Source organism: Zingiber officinale, chromosome 7B, assembly GCF_018446385.1.
Source record: "Zingiber officinale cultivar Zhangliang chromosome 7B, Zo_v1.1, whole genome shotgun sequence".
Classification (NCBI taxonomy): domain Eukaryota; kingdom Viridiplantae; phylum Streptophyta; class Magnoliopsida; order Zingiberales; family Zingiberaceae; genus Zingiber; species Zingiber officinale.
Genome location: NC_055999.1, coordinates 3,218,812 through 3,232,051, shown reverse-complemented (window position 1 = coordinate 3,232,051; position 13,240 = coordinate 3,218,812). Strand labels below are relative to the sequence as shown.

Genomic DNA, 13,240 nt, shown 5'->3' with positions numbered 1-13,240 from the left:
CCGGCCTCTACTTAAGTGCGTCATCTTGGAGAACATCGACTACATTTTGTGAGAAGTACATCAAGGCTCCTGCGGACGACATCCAGGCGGCCGATCGCTAGCGGGGAAGATTCTGGTGGCTGGATATTTTTAACGTACCTTACAGGAAGACGCCGCTCGGACGGTGGCCACTTGCCTGTCCTGCCAGAGGTACCATAACCTTCCGCACCGACCCATTGAAGAAATGAAGGCTTCCACAATATCATGCCCGTTCGACCAATGGGGTATGAACATCGTAGGGCCCTTCCCCATAGCGACAAGTCAGCGGAAGTTCTTGCTTGTCGCAGTGGATTACTTCTCCAAGTGGGTCGAAGTCAAGCCGTTGGCAAGAATAACCGAACAGATTGTCCAGAAGTTCATATGGCAACATATCATCTGTCGGTTCAGAATTCCACGTCGACTCGTCTCAGACAATGGTCGACAGTTCGCCGGGCAGAAACTCAAAGAATGGTAGAGGGGTACAACATTCAGCAGGCCTTCACCTCCGTAGCATACCCTCGGAGCAACGGACATGCTGAAGTCGTCAATCGAGAGATCTTGCAGATTTTACGGGTTCGGCTCGACCACATCGGAGGGAGCTGGGTGGATGAGTTCCCCGGCGTGTTATGGAAAATCCGTACGACCCTTAAGGAAGGCACGGGAGTAACCCCATTTCACTTGGTGTATGGAGGCGAAGCAGTCGTCCTCATCGGGATCGGAGTCGAGTCCGATCGGATACAGAACTACAGCGAGGACAATGCCGAGCGGAGGCTATTGGAGCTAAACTTGGTAGATGAGGCGCGTGACAAGGTCGCCATTCGGCTGATGGCCTACAGGCAAAGAATGTGGCAAAGCTACAATCAGAGGGTGATTCCGAGGTCGTTCCAGGTCGGGGACCTCGTGTGGAAGAAGGTAAAGCCGGTTGGCGATGTCACCAAGTTGGAGGCTCCCTGGGTCGTGGAAATGCTCCGCTCGGGCGCCTACTACCTAGAGGATAAAGACCGTCGAGCGGCGACGTTAAACCCCAAAGTCGAGCGGCAATTATAAACCCCAGGGTCGAGCGACGACCTTAAACCCAGGAGGTATGATCCTAGCGAATTTATCAATAATGAAGATACGGTCATAGCGACCGTTCGGGACTATACAGTTAGATACTAGCAAAAAGACAAAGACAAAAAAACATATGAAGAAAAACTACAAAAGGACTTCATTGATAACAAGTCAAACACTGCTGAGCGACAGGGATACATTCACGACTTTCCAAAATTTCTCTCTACAAACTCCTCGCTCACTCAATGTAGTCAAAGGCTTCGTTAGGTATAGAGTCGAGGAGTTGGACGCGGTCGACGGTGTTGGCAGGCAAAGCCTCAGGGATATGGCCATTCGCCTTCAGGTGGTTGACCGTCGCGTCGATGGCCAACTAAAACAACTAGATGATCCGATTGGGCGCCTTGACAAGGAATTGGTCCGAGCAGAGGTATTGTTGCTTCAGGACCACGAAGCGGCCCGGTTTAGCCTCCTGGTAGGCCGTCAGCGCAGCACGAGTGTTGGACCCCGTGGTACTTTTGATGTGATCAACCAAGTTGGTTAGGTCCTGCTTTGTGTTTGATCCCTGTGTCTAAGTGTGTAGGAGCTTAGGAGCGCAGGAAGTCGAGCGGAAGACACAGCTAGCGAGAAGGACGGCACGGGAAGGGAGTCGACGAGCTCGGTGCGTCCGAAGGACGAGAGAGTAGCGGAAGAGTACACCGGTGGGCGAGAAGAACGTGCGCGGCGTTCGAGGGACTTTAAGCCGGCGAGGAAGACTGCTCGAGGAGAAGGCCGGAAATTGGATTCGGGTGAGCCCTATTTCGATTGGCCGCAATCACCCAAAAGATCGGAGCGTCGGAAGCTGAAGAAAGCAAGCTGGAATTTGAGCTGCCAGCTTGGAGGTGCCTTCAGGCTTGTTGAAGGCGCCTCCAGCTTAAAGGCTCCTTCAACCTTGTTGAAGGCGCCTTCAACAAGTCAAACTAACTGTTTCGAGCTGCGGATAAAGTTTTATCCGCTCACCACTTGAAGGCGCCTTGGACCCCTATTGGAGGCACCTTGGACCCTCGAGATCAGATTTCCAGAGGCTATTTAAAGGCCCCTGGAGCTAGGAATTCAATACAACTCAAGCAATCAATTGTATAGTCGTTCCTAGCAATAGTTCTAAGCTTCAAAGTGTAAAAGGCTTCTCCACCTTCAGTAAAAGGAGATCTTCTACTGTGCTTTTGTCACTGTCCTGGATTACAACCCTCTTGGTTGTAGCTAGGTTAAATTCTTGTCTTCTGCTTAATTTCTATTTCTTTCTTTGTTATTATTTTACTATTGCTTTTCTGAGTTGAAATCTGAGGAGGGTATAGTTTATTTTTGTTTTCAGCAATTCACCCCCTCTTGTCGGCCTCCGTTGCACCTACAATTGGTATCAGAACCTAATCGCCTCAGAAGGACTAACCGCCAACTGAAGCACTACGATCAAGACGATGGCCAGAGCGTCCATCCCCCGAAGTTCGACGGAGACTTCGCCACATGGAAGCGCAAAATGGAGGTATTTTTTAAAACTGAATTTGACATTCTTTTAATAATGAAATATGACTATGCAGTTCCGAAAGATAAGGAGGAAAACACTTGGATGAAAAAGGAGCAAGCAGATTTCGTCGCCAACGGAAAGGCTGAGTTCCACCTACTCAGCGTTCTACCGCCTCAGGAGGTAAATCGGATCGGAAGCTACGACTTTGCGAAAGATCTCTGGGAAAAATTGCTGGAGCTTCATGAAGGTACCTCCGAAGCAAAGCTAGCAAGGCGCGACATCCTCCGGACCCAGTTGACGAACCTCCGGATGAACCAAGGCGAGAAGGTAGCGCAACTCCAAGCGAGGATCAAAGAGCTGATAACTCAACTCAATAACCTTGGAGAAGAAGTAACGAACCGAGACTCGATCCGGTACGCGCTCAACGCTTTCCTGAGAACTCCCGATTGGGCCTCCTTAGTAGATGCGTACTACATCTCTAAGGACTTCGAGGTAAGTACTTTAGAACAATTGTTTTCTACCTTTGAACTTCACGAATCTCGAGTTGCAGAGCCCAATGGAGTGGAGAAGACCAGTCAGAACATTGCCTTAAAGGCAAAAATAAACGGTTCTGACTCAGAAGTCTCGGTCGACGAATTCGAAGCGGCACTACTGGTAAGACGCTTTAATAAATTTTTTAATACTAATAAGTTTAGATCGCAGAGGCATCAACGAAACAAAATGACGATTCGTTGCTACAACTGCAACGAAGAAGAGTACATCAAGGAGGACTGCCCAAAATTGAAGAGCAAACAGAAGGATAAGGAAAGGAGCAAGAATTCAGCTTGACCCAAACACAACCTAAAGGCCACGTGGGATGATTCGTCGTCCTCCGAATCAGAAGTCGAAGAATTCTCGGGAATAGCACTGATGGCCAACCATCAGCTAGAAGAAACGTCTAGCTCAGATATGAGCATCGATGAAAGGGGAGGAAAATCAGAAGAAGAGAGCAGCAGTGAAGGGGAAGCGTCACCAGATCAGGTAAGTAAGGTACGCAATCTAACCCCGACTCAGTCTTTTAAATTTATCAAGTCTCTGTCAAAAGAATTAGATCAATTAGAAAAAGAAAATACTGAATTGAAATTGATCCTTGAAAAAGCATGCCCAGTAGAAAAGTATGATAATTTAAAGTTAGAAAATGAAAAATTAAAAGTTGAAATTGAGAAATTGAAATATCATGATGCATGCTTAAATAAATTTCCTAAATCAAAATTAAGAATTTATGGAAAATTAAATTGGTACATTAGAAAACACCAGGGTCAACTTAGAAAAGTGCCCAAAAATCATGTACCCCCTAAATTTTTGAATAACCATGTAGGAAGGAACCTCTATTGGGTTCCGAAATCTGTACTAAATTAATTCATTTAAAGCTTACAGTAAGAAAATTAAACTTTGAATTTTTTTTATGGAAGCTTTGTCTAAGGAAATGGTTGTTGCTCCAATAACCAAGAAGACCTAGTGCCTCACCACGACCTGGAAGCCGAAATATCGAAATGAAAATGTTTAATTAATTTTTTGATAAAAGCATTAAAATTGAAATTAAATAATGCTTTGAAAGTTTTTCAAATATTTTTGAAAAATTCTAAAAAAGAATCGATTTTGACTTAGAAATTATTGTGAAAAAGTCATAGATTTTTTTTCTCTCTTAGGAATTTTTTTAAATCTCAATTATTTTTACTAAGAATTATTTTTAAAAATTAATTTTTCCTTGCAAAATTCAAAAATTCATTTGACTTGAATTTTTTTTTTAAATTCAAAAATTTATTTGACTTAGAAATTTTTTTCAAAAACCTCATTCTTACTTAGAAATTTTTCTAAATTATTTTTTGAGTTATCACCCCGTTTTTTGCTGTGATCAAAAGGGGAGAGAAAGGTTACAAGTTAAGGAGATAGGGAAAAGTTAAGGGGGAGTTAGAAAGTTTAAAATTTTAATATTTTTCTAAAATGTGTTACAATTTTATTTATTGCAAAACTTATGCTTAACATGCTAGTTTAGTAATTTTTCTTTAAAATTACTTTTTGTGTCTGTTTTTACCCTAACTTGAACTTGGGTTGATGCACATCAAAAAGGGGGAGATTGTTGGACCCTGTGGTAGTTTTGATGTGATCAACCAAGTTGGTTAGGTCATGTTTTGTGTTTGATCCCTGTGTCTAAGTGTGCAGGAGCTTAGGAGCGCAGGAAGTTGAGCGGAAGACGCAGCTAGCGAGAAGGACGGCACGGGAAGGGAGCCGACGGGCTTGGTGCGTCCGAAGGACGAGAGAGCTGCGGAAGAGTACACCGGTGGGCGAGAAGAACGTGCGCGGCTTTGGAGGGACGTTAAGCCGGGGAGGAAGACTGCTCGAGGAGAAGGCCGGGAATTGGGTTCGGGTGAGCCCTATTCCGGTGCAAGCTGGAATTTGAGCTGCCAACTTGGAGGCGCCTTCAGGCTTGTTGAAGACGCCTCCAGCTTGAAGGCGCCTTCAACAGGTCAAACTGACCGTTTCGAGCTGCGGATAAAGTTTTATCCGCTCACCACTTGGAGGCGCCTTGGACCCCTATTGGAGGCACCTTGGACCCTCGAGATCAGATTTCCAGAGGCTATTTAAAGGCCCCTGGAGCTAAGAATTCAATACAACTCAAGCAATCATTGTATAGTCGTTCCTAGCAATAGTTCTAAGCTTCAAAGTGTAAAAGGCTTCTCCGCCTTTAGCAAAAGGAGATCTTCTACTGCGCTTTTGTCACTGCCCTAGATTAACAACCCTCTTGGTTGTAACCAGGTTAAATTCCTATCTTCTGCTTAATTTCTATTTCTTTCTTTGTTATTATTTTACTATTGCTTTTCTGAGTTAAAATCCGAGGAGGTTATAGTTTATTTTTGTTTTTAGCAATTCACCCCCTCTTGCCGGCCTCCGCTGCACCTACAACGAGAGGCCTCCAGAGCCCCTTCAAGGCACTTCACCTGACCTTGAAGCTCAACCTCCTTAGCTGAACAACAGTCCCACTCGGTGACCAGAAAATCCTCCGCCTTCTTGAGTTTCTTGGACAGATTTCGAGCCTCCTGGTTCTTCAGCTCCTGTCAGCTATGGCCCGGTTCTTCCTATTGGTGGCCAGTTCAATCTTGTGGTCATAGGTTTTCACCTGAGTCTCGAGCCGACCTAGCATGATGGCCTGATCGACCGACTTCTTTTGCTCGGCCTCTAGAAGCTTCTCGATTTTGGCCAGATCGGCTTGCAGCTCGGCAAGTGAAAGCCCTTGGGAGGAGGAAGCTCCACAAGAAATCTTGAGCTTCTTAAGCCCTTCCTCCACCAGCGTCAGGCGGTTGCACACCACCATGTTCTCCACCCAATACTGCATCCGAACGGAAGAGTATTAGTGCTGAATGAAGGTAAATCATGAATTGATGAAAAACTTACGCCGGTGGCCATTTGCATGTGGTTGTTGGCGAGCAGCCCGGGGGGCTTCGTCGCAGCACACCCTCTGGCCTCCTCCTAAACCTTGGCTAGTCGACCGTGAAAGTAGACATGATGCTCATGGGTATTAGGATGGTCACTCGACGCGAGTAAGTCATTGGTGGGCAAGTGCAGAATGGCGGTGATGGACCGTCGCCCGCTCGACGCCGATTGAGAAGAAGCTGCAGGGCTGGAGGTTTGTGTAGGCGGGACAAGGAGAACCGCAGACCGCATGACATGTCGCCGAGCCGGAGGTAAAGTCGAGAGCGGCTAGGCAATGCAACAATGGGATCCCGCGACGGATCAGACAATAAGGGGGTCCGATCGGACGAAATGGCTTCGACTATCTCAGGAATGACCGGAGAGGAGGTGTCACCCCGCTCGGGAGAGTGCACCACCGAAGTAACCGAGCGGGATGGGGTGGTCGTGCGGCGTCTCTTGCGCTGGAGTAAGGGAACTTCACCAGAAGATCCCGAGCCCTCGACTTGGGTGGCAGGCTGGGACTCAGAGGGAAGTGAACCCCCGACTAGTTTTGTGTGGGGAGTCTGACCGGCAGCTCCCTCTCCTTCAGGTAGCGTTGCCTAGCTCTCACCTTCGTGAGAGTCGACCGGAGTCAGACCAAGGCTCGCCATCTCCTTTGTTGCTGCGGCCTCAATCTCAACTTGCTTGGCCTTCATAATCCCAACGGCTAAGGAGCGCATCATGATGTCGGATGCAAAAGGAAAAAAGAATCAGTTAGACTCAAAAGAAGAAAGCAGAGAAAATTCCATACCTAGGTTGCTTGGGAGCTTCGTCTGGATCAGACTCAGCCCGAACGTATACAACACCCCCTTTGGAAGCAGCTTATGGATGTTGAATTTCTGGTCGGTCAGCAGGTTGGCCGCATGGAGATAGTCCAGGCGACTCTTATATTTCGGCAGCTCCGGTTGAGACGGGAGCCCGACCTATCACTTGGTACGGAAGCTCGGCCGCTCAGGGAGACGCATATAGAAAAAATAATCTTTCCAATGTTTATTGGAAGATGACATTTTTTCGAAGAAAACCAAGTTGACCCGAGACTGGAAGAGATAGGTATCCAGCTTGGACTGCTTGGGGTAATAGAAGTAATGGAATACCTGAGGCGTGAGGGGAATACCGTGTACTTTGAACAGTACGACCACCCCACATAGGAGGCGAAAAGAGTTGGGGGCGAGCTGCGCCAAAGGGACACAAAAATAGTTGCAGACTTCGGTTATAAACGGATGGATTGGGAAGCACAGACTGACCATGAATTGTTCGCAGAAAAAACAGACAGTGTCAATCAACGGGTCATTGGGCCGATCGGACGGGGAGGCTAAGACTATCTCGTGGTTAGAAGGAATGTCAAAGGCGTTGACGAGTCTCGCAACGTCGCTCGCGTCGAACCGAGTCTCCATGGTGTTGTACCAGAGATCGGAAGCAGGGTCGGACGACCGCGATGAACTCGCCATTGCCAGAAAAATCAAAGAACAAGATTGACGGGGATAAAAGTTTCAGCAAGCAAAGACGACATGGTACAAAAAGCCACTGAATACCGAAAATCCATTGAATAGAGTCGAGAAGGATTGAAGAACAGAAGGGACGGGTGAAGCTTACAAGGGAAAGAAGATCGCCGCCAGGGAGCACTGGATCGCCGGAATACTGATCACACTGGAAATGCTTGCTGCAATCGGGGAAGAAGACGCAAGGTGAAAAGAAGGGTATGCGGTGACTTTATAAAGAATGGCTCGGTCGACTGGAGCCGTCCGATCTAGGGCATGGGAATCAGAGCGCACATCCAGCCGTTGAATTCAAACCGCCAAAGGTCACATCTACAACTGTCATCTTGGACGTGTGGCGGCTGCGGTGACGACACGTGGCACCCTCCCACAAGGCAGCATTTAATGGGTGTGGGTGCGTGTTCGGCCTTAATGGGGGTGATTTGCATGAATTCCGAGGAGATTCAAGTGATGACAGCATTAACTGCGCAGGTCGCATCCATCCGAAGACGCCGAAGGAGAAATTTCCCAAGTATAAGTCCTTAGTGTGTCGAACGGCCTAAGAGATCAGCCTTACATGAACCGATCGGGACGCAACCAACCCATTAGCCAATCGGCCGATTGGTCACCAGACTACTTGTCCAGTTAGTCGGACTTGTATCCTCCTTCGACTAGACTTGAGGGGGAGGCGCGTGATCCGGTGGTAAGGTGGGGCCCGCCTGGCAAATGGTCAAGGTGGTCAGCGCCCTAGGAGTCCATCCGATCGGGCGATCCATCTGCCAGATCGACATGGGGAATACCCGACCCGACAATACAACAGCTCGGCCAGATACCGAGCTTCTGATGCTCAAAAGGCTCAAGTATGGAGGAACGGGGGTCAAGCGACCGTCCCGCTTGGCCGAACAGTGGACACATCCCCGACCAGGCAGGCATGGCTCCCTCGCTCAACAGGACGGAGTCAAGATAACAGATCACCATTGGCCGAGTGGACATCCCGCTCGGCCCGGTCGCGATATCAGCCGGATGACAGATTGGCCGAGCGGCTCCCCTGCTCGACCCAGTAATAGACAAAAGGAGTAGCTGGTGATATCCTTCTGGGAACTTGTTCTACTGGCAAACAACGTGGTCGGTGACATGGTCAGACAGAGAATTGTACGGTGGAAGCTTCCACTGTCACATCAGGGATATGATCGGGCTGTTAAGGTATGGCGTCATGCACACTTTTCTGGCACATCCTCTCCAGGTATGCTCTGAGAATCGTGCACGCCTTGGGAAGCATGCACGGGCCTCTCGGGAGCCCTATATAAGGACCTCTAAAATTTGACGGAGGTATGTTTTTCAATACTATAACTACAGTTACGCTGCTGCTCTTTTCTCTTCTCTACTTCATCCACTTGCCGCCGGTGACTGACTTGAGCGTCGAAGGGCTATCGTCGGGGAACCTCCCTGGCTCGGCACTAACGACTTGTGGTTGCAGGCTTAACTTGTCGGAAGCCCACGTCACCTTCGGTCTACATCCAGTCAATGTGAGCGCAATCTCCCCAGCTTCCGTTGACTCGACTCCTGGATAGGATCACAAAAGTAAAAAAACCCTACATACTAGACATATGTATTAGTTCTAACATATCTTATTTCTTGGATTGAATTTTTCTGGTAATATTGTATTTTCTCAAAAAATATGAGTATCCTTCTTGGCAAAAAAAAATCTCCACTTTCAATTTCTTTCCACATTCATCTACGAGGAAGAAAATTATTATATTATAATTAAGATGAAACAGCTCATATAATCAATACATTAAACCCAATTAACAATCCAATACATTATAACTAAACTATGTTTGTAGAAATCAAGTTTGTATTAATAACATATCAAACTTGAGTAAATTATTGATGTTTTTGCTAAGCGCATGATAAGAAAATTGGTCATCACATGGGAAATAACTTGAGATTTCTACTTAAAAGAGGATTATCTGAGAACAAACTGCTACTTGTCTGAATGACTAATCTATTGGCAGCATGAACTAGAAAGATAAAAGAAAGAAATATTCTAATTCTCATAAGAAGCCACTCTACCTATCTAAGGAGCTTGGGCTTGTCAATTGATGAAAATATTATCTTATGAACTGGGACGTCCTTGATGTCTTGCCTGCAAGTTACCGGTGCAATTTGTTTTAGGAAACAAACAAATCATTAAGATAAGTTCATCAAGCACAATACTGAAAATAGTCAGGCATATTAAATTGAAAATATAATAGCAGTAATAGTTTAATCAAAATTTTAGAATATCACGATAATTCAAATGTGATAATTTAGTACTTTTGCTTTTGTTATACTTCTCGGCTTTATTAGAAACAACAGGATCTAACATCTTACATGAGGAATCCAGATTGGCCAAATCTAACAAATAGAATAGTATGTTGAAAACAAGTGGCCTTATGGCAAAGACTGACTTTCATGTTGACTAAGACATCCAGTAGGATGAGTTTGGATAATACCAAACAACATTTAAACTAAAAAATGTTGTAAGCTCAACGTGTCTATCAGTTTAAAATCTATTTTTTAAGTTACTCTTTCTGCTTGCTCTCTAAGTGATGCAAATTACTTTGACATAGGTTAACAACTTCTGAAATATTCACCGTTAAGAGTTTTTGTTACTTCTAAAAGAAATTTTGAAGTGACAAACTTAGCCTGATACATATATAAGGAACGTGAATCAAGGTAATAATTTGATATTTTACAATTGTAGTGTTACAGTTCATCCCTTCTCAAATTGGCAAAAACAAAAGATACTAATCAAACTGTACAGTCATGAGAATGAGATGATCATTTAGTTTGTTACATAGCCAGTAGATTTATTTTCATTTCTCTTTAACTATACTTGTTACCATCAACATAATGAACTGTTGTTTAGAGTTCTACGAAATTTTGTACATACAATTTTTCTAACTTCACATAGCTATCATTTTTTCGATAATGCAATTCCTGCAACTATCCACTTCACATAAAAGAACATGAACTAGTCTATATGAAAGTCAATGTGGAGACTGAAGAAGAGGACAATTGAAAATCCAAAACAAAATAGTTTAACAATTCCTCTGTCCTCAAAGCTCCTTGTACTTGCAAACAAAGAATTTACAGCAGGGATATGCAGAAGTTACTTGAATATCATATGGTTAACAGTTTGAACTTTAAAGTTTTACCAATACCATCAATATTTGAAATTAAATGGATTAATTTTATCAATAAGTATGCACCTAGTAGAAAGAGCCTTACCCATTTAGTGTCTATAATGATTTATTTTTAGGTAGAGGCACTAAGTCTCATGTTTCATTTCTTTCAAATTGGTTTAACTCTTCTTGTATTGCAATCACCTAGTTAAGATTAAACAGTGCTTTATCTATGATTTTAGGTTTAATTTTAGAAATTAGGGCTATTTAACTTATATTCTAAAGGTTGATCGAGTTTTAACTCTTAAATCTAGGTCACCACAAATTTATTCAATTGGATGGTTTGAATTTGTTCTCAATGTTCTTGGGTTAAGTTCTTTTTCTTGTTCATTTTGTCATTCTTGTTGATTTTGTGTTTCTTCTTCTTGTTGATTTATATTTTGACTAACTTCTATTAATTCATTATTTGTTTTCTCGAAATTTAATAGGTCTTCTTTTTCTTGATTTAAGTTGGATTCCTTAGAGAAATAATTTTCATCAAATGTTGCATTAGTGATTTTTTTTCCAACTTTTTATGTTAATTAACTTATTATATACACTATAAGCCCTACTATTAGATGAGTATCCTAGGAAGATTTCTTTTTGAGTTTTTGATATAAATTTTCCAAGATAGTCTTTGGTATTTAAAATATGTATATTACATCCAGATACTCTTAAATATTTTATATTGGGTATTTTATTGAAATAGATTTCATAGAGTGTTTTATTTTATAATTTATTTATTATAATTCTATTTTGAATTTTGAATTTTGAATGTAACATATTGTATTAACGGCTTCAACCAAAAAGTAGTTTGGTAGATTGTATTCATTTAACATAGATCTAGCCGTCTCTTGTAAAGTTCTATTTTTTTCTTTATACTATATTCCATTTTGTTGAGGTGTTTTAGGGCATGAGAATTCGTGATGATATCCATTTTCTATATATAAGTTTGTTAATTTTTGATTTTTTAAATTCACCATCATTATCACTTCTAATTTTTTAAGTTTTAAGTTTTTATCATTTTCTATTTGTTTACAAAAATTATTAAATATCTCAAATGTTTCACTTTTATGTGTTAATAATTTTATCCAAATATATCTAAAGTAATAATCGATTATAACTAAGCAATATAAGTTTCCATTAATTGACTTAATTCCATGAAAGTCACATAAATCTAGATGCAGTAGTTCAAGTATAATATTAGTTCTGGTTAGCTAATTAATATGTTGACTTAGTTTATCTTTCTTATTGACAAGTATTATAAATTTTGTTTTCTAGAACTTCTAGTTTGGGTAATCCTCTAACTAATATAATTTTACTTGATTTTAATATATTTCTAACATAGATATAGGCTAGTCTTCTATGCTAAAATCATGTTTCCTCTTTTTGTGTCAAATGACACTTTAGTGAGGGCCAAAGTAAGTTTATTGAGTAAATACTATTTTTCCTAAATCCCTTAAGCAATATAGGGAGACATTCAACGTGATTTATTAAACATTCAAAAGACAAAAACTTAATTACAAAACAGTATTAAGTTGACTTATAATAAGAAGATTAAAGTCAAAACTTTCAACAAATAAATTTTTTAATTAATAAATTTGACTTTAATTAAATATTATCTATTCCAATTATCTTAAGTTTATCATTGTTCTCAAAATCTATTAATCCTAGATTCTTAAATTTTATATTTATAAATTTTTATTTATCTCCGGTCATATATTTAGAACATCCACTGTCCAGTATCTATTGGTCCATGCCTTTGGATTCCTCATCTCGTCCTTTTAAAACGGATACAAATCCGTGTCTTGACTCAGATTGGGACTCAGTTCCTTGGCTTGACTCAGACTCAAACTTGGATGTATCATTTCTTGCCATAACTGCCATGAAGCTCAACTGCTTCGGTTTTTCGCATCCGACTCCTCCAAAGATGACTTGTCTCAAGTAGCCTTGCGTGCTTTCTTCCTTCTTGATTTCTTAGGGTTCTCCTCGTTTAGGTTAGGGCATTCGTACTTGTAATGATCTTTTGCATTGCAACCATAGCATGTTACCTCCGATTTAGGTTTATTCGAATTGTTTTGTACAACCTTTTTCAAACCACTTTTAGAAAACTTTTTCTTCTTAATGAACATCTTTTGGTCCATATTTACTATTTCTTCTTTATTATTTGAATTTGAGTCTGACTCACTTTCGAACTCTTGTTCCAGCTAGGATTTAGACTTGGTTTCTTTGCTTCTATTTTGTTTTACAAATAAGCTAATACCTTTCTCGGTTTGATTCGAGTTGCCTACTCATGTAATTCTAATTCATAAAATATTTTATCTAATTTAATTAAAAAAAAGATCTTTGGAAACTTTATACGTATTTACCATAAATGCCCATAAAGAGTTTTGAGAGAAGGCTTTTAGGGCATAGCTTATGATGTCATGCTTTTCAAATTTTATATCCAATCAGGTGAAGTCTATTTAGGATGTCCTTTATCCTCAACTGTAGTTGATTATCGG

The 13,240-nt window shown here is 42.0% G+C and overlaps 1 protein-coding gene across 1 annotated transcript; it reads left to right on the top strand.

Annotated features, from left to right (window-relative positions):
- The first annotated feature begins 486 nt into the window (after positions 1–486).
- Positions 487–1,442, top strand: LOC122007408. The gene is made up of 2 exons (XM_042563275.1): positions 487–930; positions 1,320–1,442. Exons 1-2 carry the CDS (start codon positions 487–489, stop codon positions 1,440–1,442), a joined length of 567 nt encoding a protein of 188 aa, XP_042419209.1.
- Positions 1,443–13,240: the final 11,798 nt, after the last annotated feature.

Bases quoted from the DNA above. Each gene is read 5' to 3' on its own strand.
- LOC122007408 (XM_042563275.1), top strand. From the start codon at position 487: ATGGTAGAGGGGTACAACATTCAGCAGGCCTTCACCTCCGTAGCATAC. The intron at 931-1,319 runs GTAAAGCCGGTT...CACTCAATGTAG, and splicing joins GGGACCTCGTGTGGAAGAAG to TCAAAGGCTTCGTTAGGTAT.